Consider the following 23,810-nt stretch of genomic DNA (forward strand, 5'->3'; position numbering starts at 1 on the left):
GTAATTGTCTATTTTCTAATCAGGAAATCAGGTGGCACTGTTGAACGACAAATTGCATTGCAATTTTGATAAGCATTGTATTTTGTCAATAATTATTAGTTTTTGATAAGCATTCGCACTACAGTGCTTCATCAGGAAAAAGTAGGTATATCTAACCTTAACGTGCCTTTGTTTCACGGGTGGCTTTTATACGTGACAATCGTGATATCCTACAATGGTACCCGGTCATTTCTCGTCTGAGCTGTGTCAGTAATCAGTAATACATTGAACTTTGGTGTAGTGTTGGGCAGTCGTGGTCGCAAGTTTAACCTTTTACCTATATAAATTTGCAATCCGCAAGGAAGCTACCGCTATGCAGTCGAACTGAACACGGTAGTCAGCGTAGAATGCAAAGAGGGCGTTACGTATTGTCTATAGCTTACAGAAAGCAATATCTAGGTGGAAAGGCAAACCCTGATTTGATTTTTGTTATAAATCAACTTTTGTATTATAACTGGAAGATAAATATTCTGTATTACGCGGAGAAACTATAGTTGTCATAGTTTGAACGTTTTAAATGGTGATTTGTTTACAACTTCATATTAATTATTTGAAACGTTTACAATATGCTACTACTGTTGTTTGGGCTTCGGGATTCTTTCTATACGATCAGCTACAACGTCCAGCCATTATGTTTCGAAGATCTCTACTATATTTACAATTAAGCGCTTTCATTACTTGTTACAGGAAAGACCTACCTTCCCCTTACAAACACACTTAGTATTTGACTATATTTTAAAGTAAATCGTCCTAAAAATGACTAACAAATCGTACTTACCAAATCTGTTTTTGATCGAACCACTGGTTTTTGGTTGCTTTTTCCACAAAGATTTGAGACAGATGGTTACACAATATGAGAGAATTTATGAGCTCATTGCAAACAGGTAAAGTGCCACACTGCATTTGGCCTGTTTTTCCATCATCGCTCATATGAAGAGCACCACGCAATCCACATTCAGCGCAATTAGATGCAAGTTGAGTTTAAATTGCCCGATGTGAATTATCACTCATGCCAGTGTCTTTAAACTGTGTGCAGCGGCACACCAGTGTACCTCAGAAGACTATTCAGCAAGCGTTATTTATTCGGAACTATTTTGATATGCAAGGCAAACGAGCGACACCTAAAAGCACACCATTTAGGAAATAACTAATAATATTATGGTGTTGTATATAGTCTTGTTAGACAGTATTTGTTTTGGTACCGGATTGTGTGCCCCTGTTTGGAGTTAGTGGTGGGCAATAGTAGGGCTTAAAAATTAGGATAGGGTTAAAAAATTAGGGAGTTAGTGGTGTACTTAGGGTTGAGGTTTGGGGTAAAAGGTTGTATACGCCGAATTCTGGCCATTTGGGACCTATTCAGGGTTTGAGGACTAATTGCGATTTAGACGTTATTGTGACTATTAGGTATCCTTATTTTGGTTTTATTCCTATACATTTATTATTCGGACGTTGATATTGTTCTTAATTTGGTCTTTTGACTAATTACTTTGTCGATAGGAATTAACAACTGTCTTTATTCAAAGTTCGTCGTAAAAATACACATCAATTTTCCTGTTGAGGGGCCGTTTTATTTCGGCGCCAATTACACAGAAAATGTCGTCGAAAAATTTTTGGTAAACTGCGCACGTGATACATAACCAAAAACCAAACAAAAAGCATTGTTCAGTCACAGAACCAACAATAACAAGACAAAATTCAAATTACCATCCGAGTAATGGGCAAAACAAACAGAATTCGGTAAAACAAGCAAAATAGAGTATCAATATTGCTGGTGGGGTCGCAGTAAATGTTTATTCAAGGGTTAACAAACAATAGACAATATTTTTTATTATAGCCCCACAATGCAAAGAAATAGAGTAAAAAGCAACAAAAAAGTCGCGACTTAGTTACAGAGGCTTGCAGGGAAAACTAATTGTGACATTCTGTGCTTTGTGGCTGGTATAAGATTTTTTACAAAGCACGACAGCAAGATAAACTTAAAGCGATTTAAATCACACCCGTGTGCATAAAATATAGTTATTGGGAGCGGCATACATTTCTTCATATATTGTTAAATGAATTTAGAAACCGGAAAAACATAGCTTTATAACGGCGAAGGCCAATAGTTATAATTAGGTGTAAACAAAAAGTCGCAAAAAAACGTTTCTAGGTTTGCAGCAATAAGCACTTACATATGGTCGATTACAAAATGCACAAAAGTTTGGTTCTAGACGAAAACGAGTTTAAGTTTTGCTATTCTTTCGCGAAAAATAACCATTTAAATGTAGAATGAAACTCAACACCAGCAAATTAGTTCGCAAGGCAATTGAGCGAGAAGCGTTTCTCCCTAAAGTTAAAAAGGTGTATATCTGCAACAAACAAATGTGTGTAACTTCTAGCCGTGCGTGACGCTACAGTCAGCAACCCAAACGAAATGAAACAGCAGCTCGTTTAAAACGCCTACGAAGTCATTCTAATTACTGACATGTATTGTAACGTAGTCGAATGTCGCTATGGGCATGTTTTTAGGCAACACATACGAATGACGTCATGATCTGTTCCAGACGCGAGACCACAGTCCTATTTGAAAACAGTCTAGAAAGTTCGCGCTCTAATCCTAGCTTTACGTCACTCACAGGTGGCTTTTTCACGTCGCACTCTGTACAACAGCGTCGCTAAAAACCCGCTGCTCTGTGATATAACGGTCTCGTCGCAAAATATTGACTTTTGAGGTGGGGCCGGGTGTTTGGGGGCAAAATAGTACACGAAAAACGTGTGATACGTTTCTGGGCTAATGGCAATTTATATCTGGACTGGTGACTTGGCCAAGTATTTAAATCTTGCATTTTAAGCTTTTTAAATTAATAGAACGCAGTTTCGATGGATGATTAGGATTTACAAAAAAGTAGTAATAAATCAAAGTCACAAGTTCACTTAAAAGTCACGCGCAAAGTTTCTGACAAAATACAAACAAGTTACTATACTTCAAAAAAATGCACCTTATCGCTTTAAAGATGGTGCAATTTCGAATTTACCTTTTTGTTTTTGAGCAAAGGCGTGTTGTACAAATTTTCAAGCACTAGCAGCATCGAACAATATTTTTTTAAGGTAAATAATTATCGGGAATACGCTTGAAGACAAATATAATTATGGAACTTGTGAGCACAAAGCCCGTAAAATTTGGCACCGATGATAATAATTATACTTTGGGTTAACTGAGCGTGAAAATAAAAGCTCAGCACTCACACAACCTTAGTTCAAATGCCAAATGAAATCACCAATGTTAACACAATACCTCAACTATTAAGATGTTTGTGGAATAAACAGATTAAAGAATGTTTCTATAATTTGACACTTCACTGTAAATGCTTTTGTTAGTAAAATAAATTTGCGGCCTGTGCTAGGCACACAAAATAACGTTTAAATTGTGAAAAGGTTACCAGTGACGTACTATTAGATGGATCGTATGACGTAATGTTCCACGCAAGTGTTAATGAACAATTTCTTGTAATTGGTAATTTGTAAATATGGAAAAACAATAAGAGTTTGCGTTTTCTGAAACGCCTGAAGATTTTCAATTGAACTTTTATTTAGTTTGAAGGATTTGTGTAAGAAACATACGTTCTGAACTTTGTGTGTAACTAGTAATAAGTAAACGGGCAGCATTTCAAAACAATTTTAACAGGTTACAAAGATATTTCCATAGTGGAAAAAGACATGTATACTGTATAGTTATTTAATCTTTTAGCAACTCTTTAGATTTGATTGACAAGTTTTTAACATTTTTTTCTTGGTAAACCTTTTTTTAGGTTTTAACATTACAAGCTAAACAAAGGCAGCTTTTAGAGCAAAATACGCAGCGGCATGCTAATATTTAAAGCAGGCTGCTTCACCTAACTCCTGCATTCCAAGGTGTTGCACAATGTTCAGTAGCGCGGAAAATCGCGTTTCTTTTGGAAAAAAGGAGGTTAATCACCATGTGTGCGTGCTCTAAGGGGAAAATTATACTTCGAAGAATTTTACGAGAAACAAGGCTCTCATCAAACAGCTCTTAAGAGGGAGATTTCAGCAAAAATTGATCGTTATACAACAATCCAGACACACAGAAAATTAAGGCGGCGTAAGAAATCCTTATTAAAAGCAACAGAAATTATAGGTGTGTAATTAATATAGATGCTGCATATATAAGCCATATCTCCTAAACCGAATTCAGCTCGTAAAAAAAAACTAATGTTACCTAGAATTTAAATTAGGTTTGCGTAAACTTCGATTAAATTTCAGCAATTATCAAAAAACGGTCCCACCCACGTTTTTTTTAATAAACTTTGAATTTTAAAAGGCAGGCCTAAAAAAATTCGCTAACTAATTTAAAAATTTTAGCAGAGTTCAAAATTGCACACAATCAAAAAACAATGGCGTCCGAAAAAAAAAATACATCGGAAACAGGCGACGACATCTAGCGGATCAGGGCGCGGGAAAAAATCACTCACGACTTCCGCACACGTCACAAAGGTTCGTTTCCGGGTTGTGTCCAAGTTGAATTTCACAGTGATCTCCTGCCGGCTTTTTGCCGTCTGCTAGCGGACAAGGGTCGGGTCCTAAGCCCCTTTTTGACCGCGTATTTGGCTTTGACGTGGCCACGCTTCTTTTTATTGGTCTAGGGATAAAAATTCAAAAAAAAATTATGAAAAAACGATTTTTCATAAAACAAAAAGTTTCTGCACGAAAACTAGAGCAAGATGCGTCAGGTTCTTGAACTAAAACTTAAAATAGGATACTTTCACGAAAAAGTAAAATAACACATAAGGTAAAAAAATATGAGCATCTAAAAATGATAATAGCAATATATTATTATATTGGCTTTTCGGGTGTGTGCTTCATTATCTTGCGAGCTGTGAATTTCCAAATAAAAAAGTTTGCACAGAATAGCTATTACCGCCCATACGCTAATTGTTCACTTTATTATAATATAGGGTCAACAACGGAGCCATTTGGACAACGCTCCATAGTGCAGAAGTTCTTTAAATGTGCTTCGTAAGGACCTGGTTGTTAATTTTAATTTTCCAAGGGCATCGCACAATAATCTCGTTTCTTATCCAAACAAAATTGTGGTAACAAAATTGAAAGTGATACTGAACACTGTCAAAGCTTTTTCCAAAAAAAATTGGTGGAAAGAGAAAATCTAAAACAGTCTCTTGTAGTTTCCTAAAACAATTTTTTTCACATGTCGGTTAGAGGAGGTTCGCTGGCTACCATATTAATCACGTACCTTGCGAGAGATGTACTTGGGCTTGTACCTCTTGGACTTGAGAGAGTGGCCCAGAGGCTTTCGGTTGGCAGGCTTCAGTACTCTGCATCAAATTGAACAATGTTATAAATTATTACAACGGTGAACCTTCTACTGTTAAAATAACAGATTGTTGCTGTCATGAATGTGGACAGCCAGTTTTTTTTTGTTTCTAATTATTGCATATGATCCCATAGTAATCTAAAGGGCATACATTGCAGTGTTATTTTTTATTTTCAGTTTTAAACGGAAAGGTAAAGCTCTTAATTAACTTTAAACCTTTAAAAAAAATCGTAAAAAAACATACAGGTGTGTGCATCAGCACTTAGCATTAAATTCCAACAAATTTCATCTAAAGATAAATAGTATGTTTTAGGCATTATATTATGGATTAACACATTATTTAAATTATATCCACATATTAAGCTCCACGTAATAATTCAATGAGCCGAAACTACTTTGTAATTCGGCGGTTCATTATTTTGTTTAAAAGTTTTTTTTAACAAATGGCCCTTCCGAACATACTTATTTTAACACAGATGAAGAAAAAAACTTCGTAGTTATTGAAAGGAAACCACACCTAGGCCAGAAAAAAAAACGATTTATATTTTGAAGTAACACGGTTGCTGGTAATTCAGTGACGTCAAAGCATGTGGTTTTGTGTGTAAACGGTTTTAGCTGCCGAGCCTATTTGCGTACAAATTTTGCGGTGTGCCATTTAGGCTGAAACAGCATCACGGCATTCTCTCGGGCGCTTCAAATAGTTCATATTCAAGAAAAAAATGAAAAAATATTTTCAAGGTCAAAGTTGTATATGCTTTTTCAAGTTGACTCTTGCCTTGGAAATTCTATTTTTGCTAGAAACATTTTACTGTATGTTAAAGCTATTTGCAATCTACCTGCGTAAAGCTTATAATCCGATGAACCCTCAAAAGTTAAAAAACTTTTTTTTAAAAGGTAAATATTTCATTATAAATACCGAATTAACCAAATTTGTCCCCCCACCTAGTCCAAAAACACAGAGTTTTTAAAGTAAAATAAAATAGACATCCGGTAATGTAAAGGCCCCAATTACCTCTCCAAAAATACCTAAAAACACTAAAACGGGTTGCTTTGAAATTTAAAGTGCTGCTTACTTGTATATCCTGACCAGCCAGTGCTCGGATGTGAAAGCTTCCTCCAAATGTTCGAACTTGATGTTTTTGTTGCCGATCTCGGCATTTCTCGTTCGATCGAAGCCGGGAGGGGAACGGAAGTCCAGCTGGAGTTCCCCGAACCTGAGAAGAAAATTACAATTTTAATAGAAAGGCCGTTTTGGCCCTACACAGAAAGGGTTAGTGCATTTAACACAAACGTCTAACGGGCGCGCGAAAATGAATAAATGTAAACAAGTCAAATGACCCAGTCAAGTGATTTATAACATAACTTAAGTGTAAGTCAAGTGTTTTCGGATAAATAACAAGTCAAACCCGGCCGGTCATAATTAGAGCAAGTCAACTACAAGTAGATTTATTTTCATAAAGATAAAACGTTACCTGGTAAACTCGTCCGATTATGATCAAAAACTCAAATAAAAGATATCATAAACGCAACGTATAGTAGTCAAATTGTTTTATGCAGAAAAATTAAGATAAATAACCCAATTTAAAAAAAGCTTAATGAAAAATCTTTATTTCAACCCTCTGTCCGAAAAGACTTAAGGCAAGTCAAGTCATTTTGCCCAAAAGACTTAAATCAAGTCATTTGAAAACAGTGACTTAGTGCACCTATGTAAAGTCAAGTCATTGACTGAAGTCATAAGAACAACACAGGCAGATAACATACGTATTTCGCTTGTATCTACCAGCAAAATTATTTTCACATTCGTGCTATTATAAGTAAACAGGTAACGATTTGAGTTTTAACTGAAATGACAATTTTCGCTTTAGCAAGCACAGATTGACTTTTTAACGTGTTTTAAAGTGTTAACATTTCATTGCATTTCTTTACAAGTTAAAAGCACAAAAAGTACAAAATCGAAACATTAAAACGGTTAAAAACAATATTTAGCATTGAGTAAAGCAAGGTGTGTCGTCGATTTCTTAATATTACAGAGTGTTTCGTTTTTGGCCATATAGGGCGTGTCCAAGCCTAAGCGAAGCTTTGAGAGAATATAGTAAAAATAACCATTCGGAAAAATCCCAGTTAGAAAGTTCTGCAAATAACTGTTTAAAATAGGTTAAGTCCAAGTGGAGCGTAAAACGACAAAACGTCAATAGTGCAAAGCGCCAATGCGGTTAGCTCTGGAAAGTTCCGCGTTGTAACTTTAGCAACAGACCCAGGTAAAATCCAGGTGTGTTCATGTTTCATTGAATCAGTTCAAGTGAGGTGGAATTACGTTCAACTTGTACATATTAAGCGTGTTCTCAAGTGTACAAATAGACGCGTACATGACCTTTTTTCTTTTAGTCTACCGAAAAACTGATTAATAATAGTAATTTTAAAATTAGCGATTTTGTAAAGCATTTACGTGTTCGAACTTTGCGTGTATGAAATCGTTGGCTAGTGGCTAAACCGTACTTTACTAAAAATCAGTTAATTATTTGAAATTTTAATACTCATTATCACCCTTTAGATCCGGGTTGTTCACAATTTCCCTCTATACACAAACTATATACACAAAAAAGGGTTTGGAAACACTACATTGAAAAACGTTTCAAGGTCTGCAAAATGCTGCCGGGTTCAGAACTTCGGATCACCCTGTTTTAGATAAAGTTTCAGCTGGCCACTAGTTTATTTAAAAAAACGCATTCATTTTGATATTTTTTCGTCGATTATTACAACTTTCAACTAATGCAACATATCCAGACCTGTAGTAGCTCATTTTGTACATGAGGCAGTTCAGCAAAGTGGGCGAGCCTTCCCTGTCGACCCGGAAATCTCCGTTTTGTGTGAAGTAGTTGCTCTCTTTGATGTCGCCGGGGTGTTCCCCTTCTGCGATACGAACCTGGAGAAATATTTTATTTGAAATAGGTGGAGCGACGCTACAGGCATATGCTCCGAACTTTCAAAATGCTAGGGTGTTTTTTGGACCTGCGCAAAATGCTCACTAATCACCAATAAAACGTAAAACTTCTTGTGAACCTTTTTTGCGCTTTTGCATATATCACTAAAACAATGCGATATGTATCTTGTAATTTGGTTATACTGTTATTTAATTGAACACCAAAAACGCTGCAAAGCAAGTTGAGAAAACAGGTTAACACTTTTGTCTAATTCAGACTCTGTGGATGACTTCACACATATTTTACCACAGAAGCTTTAACAGAACTCTATCGCCCTTGGTGTGGCCTAAAATTTTGAGAGCTTCTGTTTAAATATTTGTAGGTAAGAACGAAGGGGGGCGTAGGTAAGGACGAACGCTTTTGCAATTGGTACTTCCACACGATGTAATTCAGGAAAGCTTGGCACACTGTTATTTAACCAAAACTGTGCTACTGATGGCGCAAGATCGGCCCATGTCTACAGCATCCACATTTTGCGATAAATTACAGTTTACAACAGCATTATGGCTAAATTTATTAAATCGACCTAAATGACCCATTAGCTTACAGGGTCTCATGTAAAGTAAACTATGTAAATAACAACAAAAATGGTATTAGTCAGTATTAATGCGACAGTCAATAGCTAACCTAAAAGGTTGTCTAATCATTGCAATAACTAGTAGGACTGCAGCTCACGTATTGCCCATATCCACTGTCGTTAGTTAATTCAACACATCAAAAAGCACCACAGTAAGGGTGTAAAGACACTTACCATCCAGAGAAACTTGTTGATATCGTCCCCTGAATAACCGATCATTCCACCGAATATAATCAGCACGTAATCCACGTCCAACTGACGCATTATCTCAATCGACTTGTCCTCTGTCGACGCCATTGCTTTTCCAACCTGACGTGAAAAAGTTTTTTTTTTTAGTTTTTAGCGAGCAGTATTTGGCTACAAAAAGTAATGCGCAAAACTATATACAAACCAAATCGTTAGGTTTAACATTCAAATCAGGACTTTTTTTTATTCGAAATACACTCAACTCTAGAACTCCTCAATAAGAGGTCATTAGGTTTAATGTACAAGGCAGGTTATGCGTTAGGTGTAACCTAAAAAAAACAAAGATTATTACCAAAATCTTAGTTCTACTCTTTCTGTTTGTCACGCTTTCATGGAAGCAACAAAACCTGTCGAATTCGCCTATCTTTGTAAATTTAAGAAAAAAATAAAGTATATGCAAAATATACTGTATGACGAATGTTTAACAATAGCAAACTACCAGCAAAATTTGCAACCACAATCGCCCATATTTACGGTTGCTTGCTCATGATTTTAATTGCCGGCCAATATCCCAAAAATATTATTGTTTTTATGATTTAGGGTTGCAAGACCTGAAAATGTATCGTTTGACAATTTTTGAATATAATTCGAAAAACAAAACAACAGTATAAATGCCATGGCATATTTTTAACGTCGCTTTTAAAATTTAAGCTAGACATAAAAATAAATTCAGAGACTTTCTATTATGTAAATTAATTCAAAAACTTTGTTGCAGCCCTGTTAATATATTAAACATGCTGACTGCTTATATTTCCTCAAAAAACGCTATTATTAGAGTAAAACAACTTTCAAGGGAGAAAAATTCTGTCGGTTTTGCAATTTTAAAGTCACTTGTAACATAAAAATCAGGAAATCACATCAAAAAGCAACCAAACAGTCCAAATGTGCACATTTCTTAGTTAAAATTAAAAGGAGCCGTGGAAGCGTAACATTCACTCACCAGCGCTATGTGGCTGTTATTCCAGGTGTTATTATCCACCAGCGTGGTACGGTTTGCCATTCCCGCTATCTGATAGCCGTAATCCCACCACGACATCACTCGTGCGCGGTCATGCGTGTTCTGACGTAGCCAGTGGTAGGCCTCGCGGAAGTCGTCCAGGATCACACGTGACCTATTGTTGACGAACAATGCAAAGGGTTTATTTGAAAGAAAACAAATCGGACAGGGAGTAGAGTACCTTATGTTTATGGTAATAGAATAGCGATTGGTAGACACTAGACAGTTATCGCTTTTTGGAAATATTGAGTAATATTTGTAGGGACTAAAAAATGTATGATTTTAATACAAGTATTTCCATTCCATTTATTGAAAAATAGCTTGAGAGATTTCAGCCAAGTAATTTAACAATAGCCCAAAGAATGACAAAACACGTTTTTAAGAATACATACTTTTAAAAACGTTTTAAAAAGGTTGTTGGAAACTTTTGGCAACATTTTGATATTTAAGTTTTTTCAACAAACGTTTTTTGACAATACATTGTTTTTAAATTCGCTGTACATACTTTAGGTAAAAATCGATTTCCATTGTAAAAGCACAGACAACATTGGAGCATTTTACGAGAGGAATGTCAAGCTACGTCTTTTCTGGCACATTAACGACCTTTCAGTAATCGGCAATTCCAGACAAATGATAAAATTATTTCGCATCACTCATGTTTGCTACGACCTTGTAAATTAGTTTTCGACAAGGTTTCTACTCCGAACACGTTTAATGTTGTTAATTGAGAACCAAGCGCTACTAATTAGGATTTCGATTCCCTTTTTGGTGGATGTTAATGTAACATGTGCTGCAAAAATTAGGCTGTGTTTTAACTTGTCAACTCTGAAGTGTTTGGAAATTTTGTTCCTGTAAAATCTTTGTTACAAAACCATTGGGATTTACTCGTACTTTATTTGGAATTCCTGTAAACCCATTTCGTGGGGCTGTACACCCTAAGGCAGGGGTTCTTAAATTTTTTTTTTTACCGCGGACCCCTAATTTTTGTTTGGCTTTGCGTGGATCACGGTAGGCAAAAAATTTAACAAAAATGACGACATAAATTGACGTCACAATTTAATAGAGTCTACACTCAATGCAAAACCGTATTTTTAATTAAAGGTTATTTTAAAATTTGATTACTTAAATATACACAGTACTATTCTTCATGGCTAGTTAACGGAACCCCCAAGGGGTCTATGGACCCCAGTTTAAAAATCCTACAGTTGTGATTTCAAGAACCCCACGGCATAAAGAGCAGATTTAAGCTAGGACTTGACCTGCTAGTTGCTGAAAACCATCAATTTGCGTATGACTTGATTCAAAAAGACTGGCTCACACAAGTGCAACAACTCACCCGTCGTTATTGTAGGAAGCAAGCACCACACTGGGGCTGGAGTAAGCGTTGCTGGTCACCCAGGTACAATGCACAACGAACAGCATCAAAATAAGTAGGAGGGACATAAGGACGAGGCCCTGAAACAAAGAATGACGTAATGCGCATTTTGTTTAAGCAATAAAAAGGGTATTTTATATCTGACACTTTCGCTTTTTGTTTCCGATTATAGTACACCGAAAGCCATCGCAGACTAACCGAATCTTTCGATCAATGACGCAAATGATAGTAATGATACGTAAGCCGTAATCGTTGGTCAAAAAGCAGCTTCAGAAGGCCTAAACCACAGTTTTTGAACAAATATGTGTGTAAATCTTTCATTGTTTCCGACTATATTGCTAAATATTTCTTGCATTGTGTGCTAAATTTATTTTTTACTCCGCGATACTAAAAAAAATACAAGTTTAGGATTCGAATAAAATTCACAACGTAAAAAACAGACAAACAAACAAAAAGGATAGATTCTGGCCCATTTCACTCAACACGTTTCTTGATTCTCATTTTCCAGCATTTTTGTTTTCACAGCACTTTTTATTATAACGGACGGCAACGGCTTCGCGTATTTAAATCGATGTACTACAAAGCCAGCACAATTCAGTAAACATTTTAATAAATTATGTCATTAAAAATATGTCAAATAAAAAAAGACGTCAGTTACAAATAATATTATGTTTTTCAATAATTAATAAAATGGCGAAAATAGCCCAAGAAAAAAAATTATAATAGAAAAACTCTCATGCAGCTAACGACCAATAACTTTTGTGTACCGTTGTCAAAAAGAATAATTTTTGACGTTTAAAAGAGGTATGCGATGTTATAGCGCCAGCTGGCGACCAAATGTCGTAGATGTAACATTCAGTGATTTGTGTGCGATCGACAGATTCGGCGAGTCTGCGATGGCTTTTCGGTGTACTATTGATACGGAAGCCGTAATCGTTGGTCATAAAGCAACTTCCGAGGGGCTAGATCACAGATGTTATTAAACACATATGTTTGTGTGTGTCTTTCATGTAACATTCAGTGATTTGTGTGCGATCGACAGATTCGGCGAGTCTGCGATGGCTTTTCGGTGTACTATTGACACGGAAGCCGTAATCGTTGGTCATAAAGCAACTTCCGAGGGGCTAGATCACAGATGTTATTAAACACGTATGTTTGTGTGTGTCTTTCATGTAACATTCAGTGATTTGTGTGCGATCGACAGATTCGGCGAGTCTGCGATGGCTTTTCGGTGTACTATTGATACGGAAGCCGTAATCGTTGGCCATAAAGCAACTTCCGAGGGGCTAGATCACAGATGTTATTAAACGCATATGTTTGTGTGTGTCTTTCATGTAACATTCAGTGATTGGTGTGCGAACGTATTTCAATGGCAACCTTATTGTGTAGCAGAAAACAGAATCGATAGTTTATCGATTTGGGAATGTTTTGCCAGTGTTTCCGCGCATCTCTTTCCCAACTGTCTTAATTAAACGTTGAAATAAAACCGCAAAAAGTGAACTTGCTTGCGGCCCTACTTGATTTACTTTGTTTCCTTTTTATAACTCGAGACAACTAGGTAACATGGTTAAGCAGCGATTTTAAAAATCCGTGTGCTTACCTGTTGCAATAATCTGGGTTGCCAAACAGTTAAAAAAAACTAGAATCATTTTCAGAGAATTTTTTAGGTTTTTCAAGACCAAAAATCGGATCGCTCAACGTTTTTTAATATTAGTCGAAAACAAAAATTGAGCAAAAATGTCATGGTCAACACAATAAAAGAAATTTTTTAGGTGAATTTTTTTAAACATATAACTTAAGCTGGACATAAAATACTTGCGAAAAAATGTTGGGCTCGTAAAAGACTTTTTAAAGCGTAAATTAATTCCAATAAACACTTAAAAATTTTTTTTAAAGAATTAAAGACTTTGTGACAACCCTGTTTATTCACATCAGTTTAGCACCATTTACCTTTACGTTAGGTCCAAGGCTGAAAGCTTCCTGCTTGTTTTTCTTGTAAGTGGTTCCGCCTGAAGCTGCATCAGTTTTCTTTCCACCTGAAAATAACACACAAAATCGCATAAAACACAGAACATTCAGCTTTCAAGAGAGTTGTTGGTCATACAACGAATCCGTTAATCCTAACCGACCGTGGAAAACAATACTTATAGATCTTTGTAATGAAGTTGCTGATAAATTATTGAAATTATGAAAGGCGATCTTCTGTATGGACAGCTTTACTTCACGTACGTTTTAGCTTTCCGAAATGACTGGACAGAAAAAATGTACTTTTCAACCGCCGATCCTACTTCGGTTTTTGTTGATAAATATTTCATATGAATCCATTAGCTGTTTCGCTCAATTGAGGGTTGGGATCAGAGATTTAAACTGAAAATTATATCTTCCATCACTAAACAGCACAATACTCTAGCAAAGCTAGCAATTCAGGTCAGACACTATAAAACATATTATATATATATATTTCGCCGGCAAAGACATTGTCTAGGCCAGTGTTCCTCAACCTTTCATGGCTTGCGGCACCCTTACAAGATTTTTCCGTATGTAATTCGCATGAATGCCACAATAAAATGAATTGGAAAAAGAGTTAAAGCAAAAAATCTGATTCTTAAAGATTCTAAAATATCTCCCGGCACCCTTGAGTATCAGAAATCGCACACAAGTTAAGAAGCACTGGTCTATGCTGCTGTACAAGAAAAAGATCGAAGTCTATGCCTTTGCGTTAGTTCGGCTGTTACTGACCAGGAATTAAGGTCGGCACCTATCTTGCAAGGGTCAAGGTGATTTCCATTACCACATATTCAGTGCTATATTCCACCACTAAATTAAACATTAAATTGTAAACCATTGGTGATTTTTTTTAAATCCAGACTCACAATCATATAACCTGAGTACGTATAGCTTTGAACAGACGAACCTTTCTGTGTAACTTTTCCAGCTTTATCGTAAAGTGCTTTTCCGTGTTGAGGCTTTTGGTGATTTTCCTCCTCATCTGCATCGCTGAGATCGTCAGTAATCGCCGAATATTCTTCGGAACTCTGTACGTTACAGGTACACAATTAACAACAAATGAAGCCACTTTAGGTTTAATATTAAAGTAAATATAAAAGGGTGTAGGATAAAATCAAATCAACTTGAAAATATAAAAATAAATAAGTAGAAAAAAAACGAAAGTTCTATTGCTCGACTGAAATACAGGTAACATTTTTTCCGTTGTCCAATATAATTTTAAATACATATTTAAAAAAGGCTTTATAGTCCCTAAATATTAAATCATAATATTTTTTGAACTCTTACGCCTTTCAGAGATTTATTTTTTGAGTTTTCCTTTTTAGAACAATTTATAAAATATAAAAAAGTATATACCTAAAAAACGTATGTCCAAAAACGTAATAACAAATTTTCTGATTACCGTTGGTCAATATAATTTAGATGACACACAAAAAGGTCTAAAAAACAAAGTTATACCATTTTGGAACACTTACGCCTTTTAGAGACTTCTTTTTTGAGTTTTCCTTCTTTGATTTTTGCACAACTTCGTCATCCTGCAAACAAACCAAACGTCATGCTTAGACGTTTGCTGTGTAATAAAAAGCCAAACAAACAAAACGAAGTAATTGTTAGTACAGCAATGGACTGTCAATTAGAAAATTTGACACGACTTTGCCTAACTACATGATGATACAGGTTGGTAAAAAAATTGGTGCACATATGATTGAGAAGTAAAAACATGTCTGTTACAAATATATATTTTAAATTGTGCAATTATCTCATACTATATAGGTTTGTAATAAAATACCTCCTTAGAGAGATGATAAACAAAAATGCAAAATGTTTAAACTATGACAATTGGCGACACAATGTTTAGTCTCCAACAATAAAAGGCAAAAAAATTGAAAAAAAATTGCTAACAACCTTGATAAAGTGGCTGAGGGTATTGGAGAAGGTTATTCCGGCCAAAATACACACGACAGGTGTTAGTGTGAGCATGAGACGAACCATGACGCCAGCAAAGTAGGCTGCGAACACTGCGTACAGCACCACTAAAACAAAAAAAGAATCCATTGTAAGAAAGTGGACCAACTGGTTCATCCGTCAAACTGTCCAGTTGTTCATTATTTGGATTGGTAAACACCTTTTCTTTGAATAAATTTATCATACTTTAAGTCATAACTGTTTGCATTGTAACCTCCTTTGAAAACTTTTATAGTAAAATGTATTGATTGAAAATTAAATTTAAATTGTTATGCGTAAAATCCACAAAAACTGTAATATATTATCTGATTGCATATAATTATGCATGCACCATTGAAAGTCCCTAAAACAGTTTAATCTGTATGCCTCATAGGTATTCTTAAAAGCTTAACTTAAGTGTAAAAAATTAAAAAAATAAATTGGTATTTTAACTGCATTTACTTTTATATTTATTTAGAAATTTCACCCTTTCTTCTTTTCAATGATTTTATATTTAATCAAATTTTTCTCTACTTGCGCCAGCAGGCTGTTGTAATGTAACACTTTCATGAAAAGTTACCCACCGAACACCCTTTCGTCGTTCATCTTCTGCACGCAGAACCAAAGACCGGCTGGAAAGGCACAAGACAAAACATGGAGGTCAAAAAAGAAGGAAGACCAAGTGGTGGGTTGATGCTCGGACACGGAAGCAATGATGGGAATGTGGATTTTGGCATAGCCGGTATCCCACAAGGAGTAGAAGCGACCACTCCAGGGCGCTATGTAACCTGCAAAAAACAAAGGGTAGTCATATAGCTGCAAAAACAAAAAAAGGATATGTATGTCAACCAAAACCAAAAAGGCCTTAATAGATTTATTGTTTGTTTGGGAAGCAGGTTCCCAGGGAGCAGCGAAAGACCGTTAGGTGATCAAAGTCAGCCGCTTCCTGATCGCAATGTCACCATACAACATGTACAAGTATATGTTTAAGAGAATAAATAATTGATTAGGTAACCAATATAAAGACGAGAAAACAACACAATTTCGGCCGCAATGGAGGCTACTGCATCAGTGAACAGCGCTATATTATGTAGCTGCAAAAAACAAAGAGAATATATACAAGATGCAAAAAACAAGGGGTATTTATGTAAACTGCAAAACAAGGGGTATATGTGGTTTAAAAAAAAATCATGGTGGTACATGTAACACTAGTGCAGGTATTCTTCTTAAACTAGGGTCAATGGACCCTTTGGGGTACTTGATTAGTTTTAGGGGGTCTTTTGTGCATTATTTAAAAACTGTAAAGAAATTGTCAAATTAAATGGGAGAATTCTCAAGCTATGGTACATGTAACACAGTAGTTCTCAACCAGGTGTACATGTAACACTAGTGAAGGGCTTCTTCTTAAAGTTTAGGGGGTGTTTTGTACATTACTAGAAAAGAGAGAATATTGAGGACAAAATATAAGTTGAATATTTATGCGGGGGGTTAATTATAACAGCAGGACCTTATTATATATAGTTGTTTTAAAAAAAAAAAAAATTATGGGTTTAAAAATTGTTTAAACAATTTAAGAAACCCCTGCACTAGTGGTGTGCCGGGGATTCTTGGAAGGGTATTTTGGAAGCTTATGCAGTTTTTATGCAGGTGTTATTATTGCATCTGGCAAAAGTTGTAATCCATTTGTGTCACATTGAGTTGACTAGCAGTGGGAATAAGAAATTTTTCAATTTGTTTAAAACTAGGCCTTATGCAATGATAGTAAAACAGCTACTAGGTGGTACATTGACAGAGTCTGTCCATAACCACTGTATTAGGATTTTTTGTGTGATAAATCCAAATTATTTTTGTAGGATAATGGTTGGAAGGTGGGACATTTATTGAGAAATTTTTCTTTGTTTTCGATCTTATGTAGCTTTAAGATTAGAAAAGCATGTTTATTTGTGTAGAATAATATATTAAGTTCACAACAAGTAATATACACAAATTTTTGTTTACCATTTAGGTAGCATAGGATTTAAATAGTGGTATTAATTCTATAGCTTGTGGCATTAATTCCTAGTACAAATAGTATTTATTAATAAATGTTACAAAGGGACAAAATTATTGAAGAATTTATTTAAAATTTGAGAAACAATTAAAAAAGAAATAGAATTTACCTTCCATATCACTTGGATAAAAACAGATTATATATTGTAAAGTTATATATAAAAAAGTGAGGACGATTTCCAGAGAGATTTTAGCAATTGTGTATCGCCCTTTTAGAAAAATACGCCTTGGCTCAACCACTAAAATTGTTGTGTGCCCATGGGCTATTGAAAGTGATGTGGCAATGTAGCAAATTGCCTGCGTAGACTTTAAGAGATATTTTTTGGCACTATTCTGTATGGAAATGACTTTCTGGATTTTAAAGGATGGACGAGGCTTTCGAAAAATATACATAAATATTCCCTAAAAAAAATGATATAACACTACAGTAGTATGGAACACTATATACGGATCTGTTCATAAGTTTAATGGTGAAAATAACGGCCCAAATAGACGTTAAAAGCGACATGCTTTATTTTCAAACGTTTCGGCAATTTCTAATGCCATCATCAGTGATATCCTAAACGTTTGAAAATAAAGCATGTCGCTTTTAACGTCTATTTGGGCCGTTATTTTCACCATTAAACTACAGTAGTATCTATCAAATATTGTGAGTTTCAAGTTTAATAAAAATAAAAAATAATCTGCTTCAACATAGAAGGTACATTTTGCAATGAAATTGGCAACCTAGGAAATACAAGATTAGATAATATATGATTTGTTCCAGACTAACTCGAAACAAGATCTTAAAGAGATCTAGAGTGAAGCTATCTTAATAAGAATCACATTTACTTGTGTTAAAAAGCTTTTGGCATATGTTCTACTAGTGCACATCTGATAAAGGGTCCTCAAAACTTTAGATGGAATTGTGATTAAATCCTATCTAACTGACAATAAGTGTCACATGCTATGTCTGTCTGCACATCAGTGGATTTGCGAGATACAATTTATTCCACTGTTTTTGTTTTGACGACAAATGAGAACAGAAAATCAATACAAATTCTATGTGCATTGTGATGTTGTCAATTAAATCAATGTTTTATTTCAACAAAATCACCATAAGAGCATTTAAAGAATGTTTTTTTATTATAGTATAAATTTAGGCCTATATTGTAAAACTTTTTTATTACAATTGTTGACTGCTTGCTTTTGGCATTTATCATTAGTGAAGATTGAAAAATGTTTACCCTTATTAAGTAAATGGGATGTACTTGGAATAGAGATCTTTAAAACATTGCAACGTAACACATGTTTAATGGCAGACAGTTTGCATTTAAAACAACAAACAGGACAGATAAATTTGAACAAAGTATTTGCCAGCAAAAACAACGGCTAGCTGTTTTAAACAAGCCAAACTCAATCTCAATTTATGTAATATGGTATTTTAAGTATTATTTTCTGTGAAGTCCTATCATTGCAATTAAATATTTCAGTATCCAAGCAGTCAAGTCAACTTAAAAGAGCTTTATTCTCCACAAGCCTTGTAAGAATACAACTTTTTGTTGTTTAATAAAAAATATAAGGTATATACGACCAGTAGATCTGATTCGCCCATTAACATCAGTGTGGTTATAAAAAAACAACTTGAAAGCCTAGTATTTAAATAATTAAAGGACCGTTTTTGTTAATTTACCTGCCCAGGTTAGCCCAATAACACCCAAGACCAGAACTCCGCATAACAAGATGATTGAAAACAAGAAGAGGGACTTGAATTGCGCTTTGGATGTCCGAGAGCGAATGTAGTCCAGAAAGCAGTAGACTTGCAGAAGAACAAATATACCTGGAGACAAATTAAAACCATGGTAAAAACTACTTTTAGGCACATAATAGCCGTCCAGTGTTTTCAAAGTGTTAACGGATTTTTAAACTTTCCAAGGTTCTCTCAAATATAGCCTTCTTGTGTAACTACAGCAAATGACTATCAGTCAGTTCTTAGATAAAATAATTCTACATGTTATTACTTTGAATTGGTCACACTTTGTACTTTTAAACACCAAAATTAACATTTAATGTAGTTTAGGTTAAAATTTTTAAAGAGTAGAATTCTTAAGAGTTAAGACCTTAATATTTATTTAGTTTTCTATACAAATGTAATAAACAAAAAAGAGTTTAAACTTTCCCACCTGCTGATGCCATGTGTTCACTTGTCCTAATTGGCTGAAATCCGACAAAAGGAATTTGCATTGAGCACACTAGGCCAAGTATGAAGAACGTTGTGTACGCTGAAACAAATTTCGTTACATGTTAAAATGCTTTTCAAATCAAATGATTTTAAAGGTAATATTGGAATAGGGTTGTCTGGTGAAGAATAAAACCCAGTGTGACCCATGTGAGCTAACTAAAAAACACCAAATTAAGTAAATGTATTTGGAGAGCAATTTTTTTTCAAAAATAAGTACATATACACAACATTAGTCATAATGTAGAGATAGACTAAATATTATAATGATAAACCAAACATCTACAAAAATAATTCGATTAGCTTCCTTCATTTTTTAACTGATGAACCTACCAACATAGACTCTCCTGGAAAACCTTTGCATGAGCAAAAGTACAAAGACATGAAGGGGAATCAAATTGATGATGAAGACATAACCTCCCCAGGCAGACACCTGCAACAAGCAATTACACGAAATAAAAAACAACTTAGAAAAGTTCAAAGAAATATGTTTTTTATAAAATGGTAGCTATTACAACAACCATGTATTAGTATGCTTTTGATTGTGCCATTCTATTTGTAAAATGTTAGTTTGCAATACCCAGTTTCAGGTATTAAATGGCAAAACAATATTGCCTTTTGTTTTTGCCTTGAAATAGATTAAACAATAACAATTTATGTCACTTTTTCAAGCTAACTAAAGTCTTCCGTTTCACAAATTAAGAGAAAGAATAGAGCAAAACATTACCAAGATGAACAAGATAGTTACTCAAAGTAGAAATCTTATTAGAAAAATGTACCATGTAAAAATATGACAGAGCAGTGCAGGCCGCCCAAAACACAGATCCATTTTTTAATGCCTTGATCCACAAGAAATAGGTAAATTGCAGAGCAAAGATTGCAACTCCTTCATTATCATAACTTCCTGCCACTGAGCGAGAGATGTATCCCGGCACTGTAAAGACAATATGAATCAAAAACCTGAAATTTTTTCTTTTTAATTTGAATTTGAATTTTTTTTTTTGGACAGAACATCAACCTAGCAATTTTATACAAATGAACGTTTAAACGATTAATATTGCTAAAAGTTAGGTTTTTATAACCCTGAAAGTTTTCTAAATCTTAAAATAGTTATGTCGTCAATTTTTTTTTACCAATTAACCACAATGAAAATTTATATAAAACTGATTTTACAAGGTTTATATATTGGGTATAAGAAGTTCACCAAGCTAACAACACAAATGTTGAAGAAACCAAATGACAGATAACCTTGGTAAAAAAATTAAAATTATGATAATTTGAAAGCGAAGTTATCTTTAATTCATAATTTAGTAATTTATATAAAAAAATAATTTTAAAATCATTTTTTTAATTTGATAAAGTTGGATAGTATTAAGAGAAATTGTTTGTTGGGTATTTTTCTTTACCAATCGCTATAAAGCAGGCAGCAAAAAGAGCAGCTCCAGTGCTCCAGAGTTCCTTGGTGAGAAGGAAAGTGGCGATTGAAGTAAAGCCACTGAAGACCGGTGCCAGGAAAACACACACATCACGGATGTGAACAGTAATGTGGAGACTGTTTAAGACCCAGTGAAGAAGGCCAGCAGTGACCATCAAACCAGGGTAAATCTAGGCGACAAAAAAATATTTCTCTAAATTCAAAATTATTCTGAAGTTCTGTGATGTATAACCAGGGTAAATCTAGGCAACAAAAACATTTCTTCAAATTTAAAATTATCCAAACTGTGATGTATACGACCGAAATAAGTAAGAATAAAATACATTGCAAGTAGTTTTGCAAAGCAGGACATTTTTCTAAAATTAAAACACAGACATTCGCCATGCTTTTAATTTTGTTTTACGAAACTGCATATATTGAGACAAGTGGCAAAAACATTAAATTAAATCTAAGAAATCCATAACAACACTGCACTATTTATCATATTTTCGCAAACTATATTAAAAGATTTATGTCATGTTTTTTAGACAGTGCCATTACATACAGTAAAAATGAGAAAGATTTATCTACTAAAGCTGATTTCAGCAAATACAGTGTATTTAAAAAAGAAATAAAATCATGTACAATTATATATGTAATTTAGTGTTTACCAACAATTTAATACTTTTTAGAATTTAAATACTTTTTAGGATTTTTTTAAATAATACTATTACAGCTAAAAAAAAAATATATGGTATTGGGCTGTACTATATTACAAAAATATAACACCAAACAAATAAATGCTATCCATTATAAATCACTCACGGTTCCCCCCACAATTCTTCCAAGTGGGTACCAAGCCCTCTCATCAAACCAGTTGAGAAAATCATAAAATCCAAATGTTGAAAGACGATGGGTTGCTCTGTAGTTAAACCTGTGGAAAGATAAAGACAAAGTAAAAGCACAAGTGGATTTTTATGACAATAAAGAATTAAATAAAAAAAAATGCTGAATGTTTTTCAAAAAGCATGAATTTATTTCATAAGTGACAGTTTTCTGCATGTAATAGATCACTGTATTTTTATATGAAAAATTATGCTTTATCCCATAAACGCAACGGAAGGTTTTAAAAAAAAACATACATTAGAAATACATACTGAAACAATGATTAACCATTTACCAAGGATCGAATTCATGAATGATGCTTTCAAAGCGAATCACTGCAAAAAGGCGAGTTGAAAATCCAATAATGCAACAGAGTGCCAGCACCACCACTGTGATAAGTGAGGTGAGTGCGCTTGGGTTGCGTATGGCTTCCAAACTGCTGACAGACATGGTTGCGTATCCCTGTGCAACCTAAAACTAACCTAGCATATAAAAGCAATAAATGCATTATAGTTGTGCTTAAGAATAGTTTACGTAATAATGACAGGATTTAATTCAATTTGAATAACAAATTTAACACAGACAAAACAATGAGCTTGGTTAAAGGGTAGTTAACACAACGCTTGCCTAGAATTGCGCCACTTTTTTACAGTCCAAATCAAGTTGTCAAAATTTGAATTGCAATAAATAAATGAATTTGGAAGAATAGATATAATACTAAAACTTGACCCACATAAACTTGCAGCCTCATTCAATTAACGATTGCAGTATAACGCCCGGTCGAAAATGTGTTACTAGGATTCTATAGACCAGTCCTGATAATACGGACATAAGGGTGCAAAAGGTAACTTTCTATTTGCTCAAACCACAAAAAATGTTACTGAAGGTTAATTTTTGCAAGTGAATTTATTATTACAAACACAACAAACAAGAGGTTGCAGCGAAATGTCCCATATTTGCTAACTTGAAAATCAATTATTGAAATGTCATTAGGGATTTTAAGTTAAAAGGTTCGAACAGGCTAACATGAAGCATACGAATGGTAGTAGGCCCCCCACAAAAATTGGGGGATTTTTGGAATATCTAATTGTATAACTGCTTAAACGTAAAATCCATCCACCTACTACTAATGATATTATACCTAACAAATAGTTATAATTTACAACTCCTTCAATAAAATACTACTTTTGTGCAAAGCATGACTGACTGCATTCGCCGCTAAATTAGGTCATGCGTAAAATTGTCGGCAACGTGTACTTAAATAGAAATCAAAATCGGTTATCAGCATCGCTTTATGCAAATATAAACAGGACAAAGCAAAATTGTACTTGGTGTTATGTTATAATCTATGCTATTGCTACCCTGTAATGAAACAGTCGGTTGGAACTTGATGTTTATTTAATCGATATATTACAACGTATACGAACCGCACCAACAACAACAAAAAAAATAACGAGAAACAAACTTGCTGAAAAACAAAAACATTTTTAAAAAATGATAAAAATTACGGTAAAATTGCATTAACTCTTTAAATTTTCTTCAATATAGAAATATGGAATGGTAGAATACCCTTTGTGAACCGGGAACACACAGATTTACATTAACAAAAGATGTATTCATTATTATGTTGGTGGTGTTCTGCATATTGTAAGATGTCATAATGCCAACCGTTTTTGATAAAACCTAATCCTCTTCTGTCATCTATAGTCAGCTTTCCATTTGTGACGGCCATGTTGTCTGCCTCACTTC

At 34.5% G+C, this 23,810-nt stretch overlaps 1 protein-coding gene across 1 annotated transcript; it reads right to left on the bottom strand.

Moving 5' to 3' along the window:
* Window positions 1-1,591: 1,591 nt before the first annotated feature.
* LOC146145574 (dolichyl-diphosphooligosaccharide--protein glycosyltransferase subunit STT3B-like) lies at window positions 1,592-22,539 on the bottom strand. Its single transcript, XM_083390291.1, has 19 exons — window positions 22,357-22,539; window positions 22,002-22,110; window positions 21,169-21,367; window positions 20,542-20,696; window positions 20,096-20,195; window positions 19,707-19,805; window positions 19,217-19,363; window positions 16,080-16,283; window positions 15,457-15,584; window positions 15,027-15,086; window positions 14,459-14,579; window positions 13,495-13,580; window positions 11,506-11,624; window positions 10,113-10,284; window positions 9,101-9,235; window positions 8,155-8,291; window positions 6,442-6,582; window positions 5,288-5,369; window positions 1,592-4,675 (listed from the first exon to the last, which is right to left on the bottom strand). The coding sequence occupies exons 1-19, from the start codon at window positions 22,509-22,511 to the stop codon at window positions 4,562-4,564; spliced, it is 2,463 nt and encodes an 820-aa protein (XP_083246417.1). The 5' UTR covers window positions 22,512-22,539; the 3' UTR covers window positions 1,592-4,561.
* Window positions 22,540-23,810: the final 1,271 nt, after the last annotated feature.

Source organism: Ascidiella aspersa, chromosome 5 (assembly GCF_963924565.1).
Source record: "Ascidiella aspersa chromosome 5, kaAscAspe10.2, whole genome shotgun sequence".
NCBI lineage: Eukaryota > Metazoa > Chordata > Ascidiacea > Phlebobranchia > Ascidiidae > Ascidiella > Ascidiella aspersa.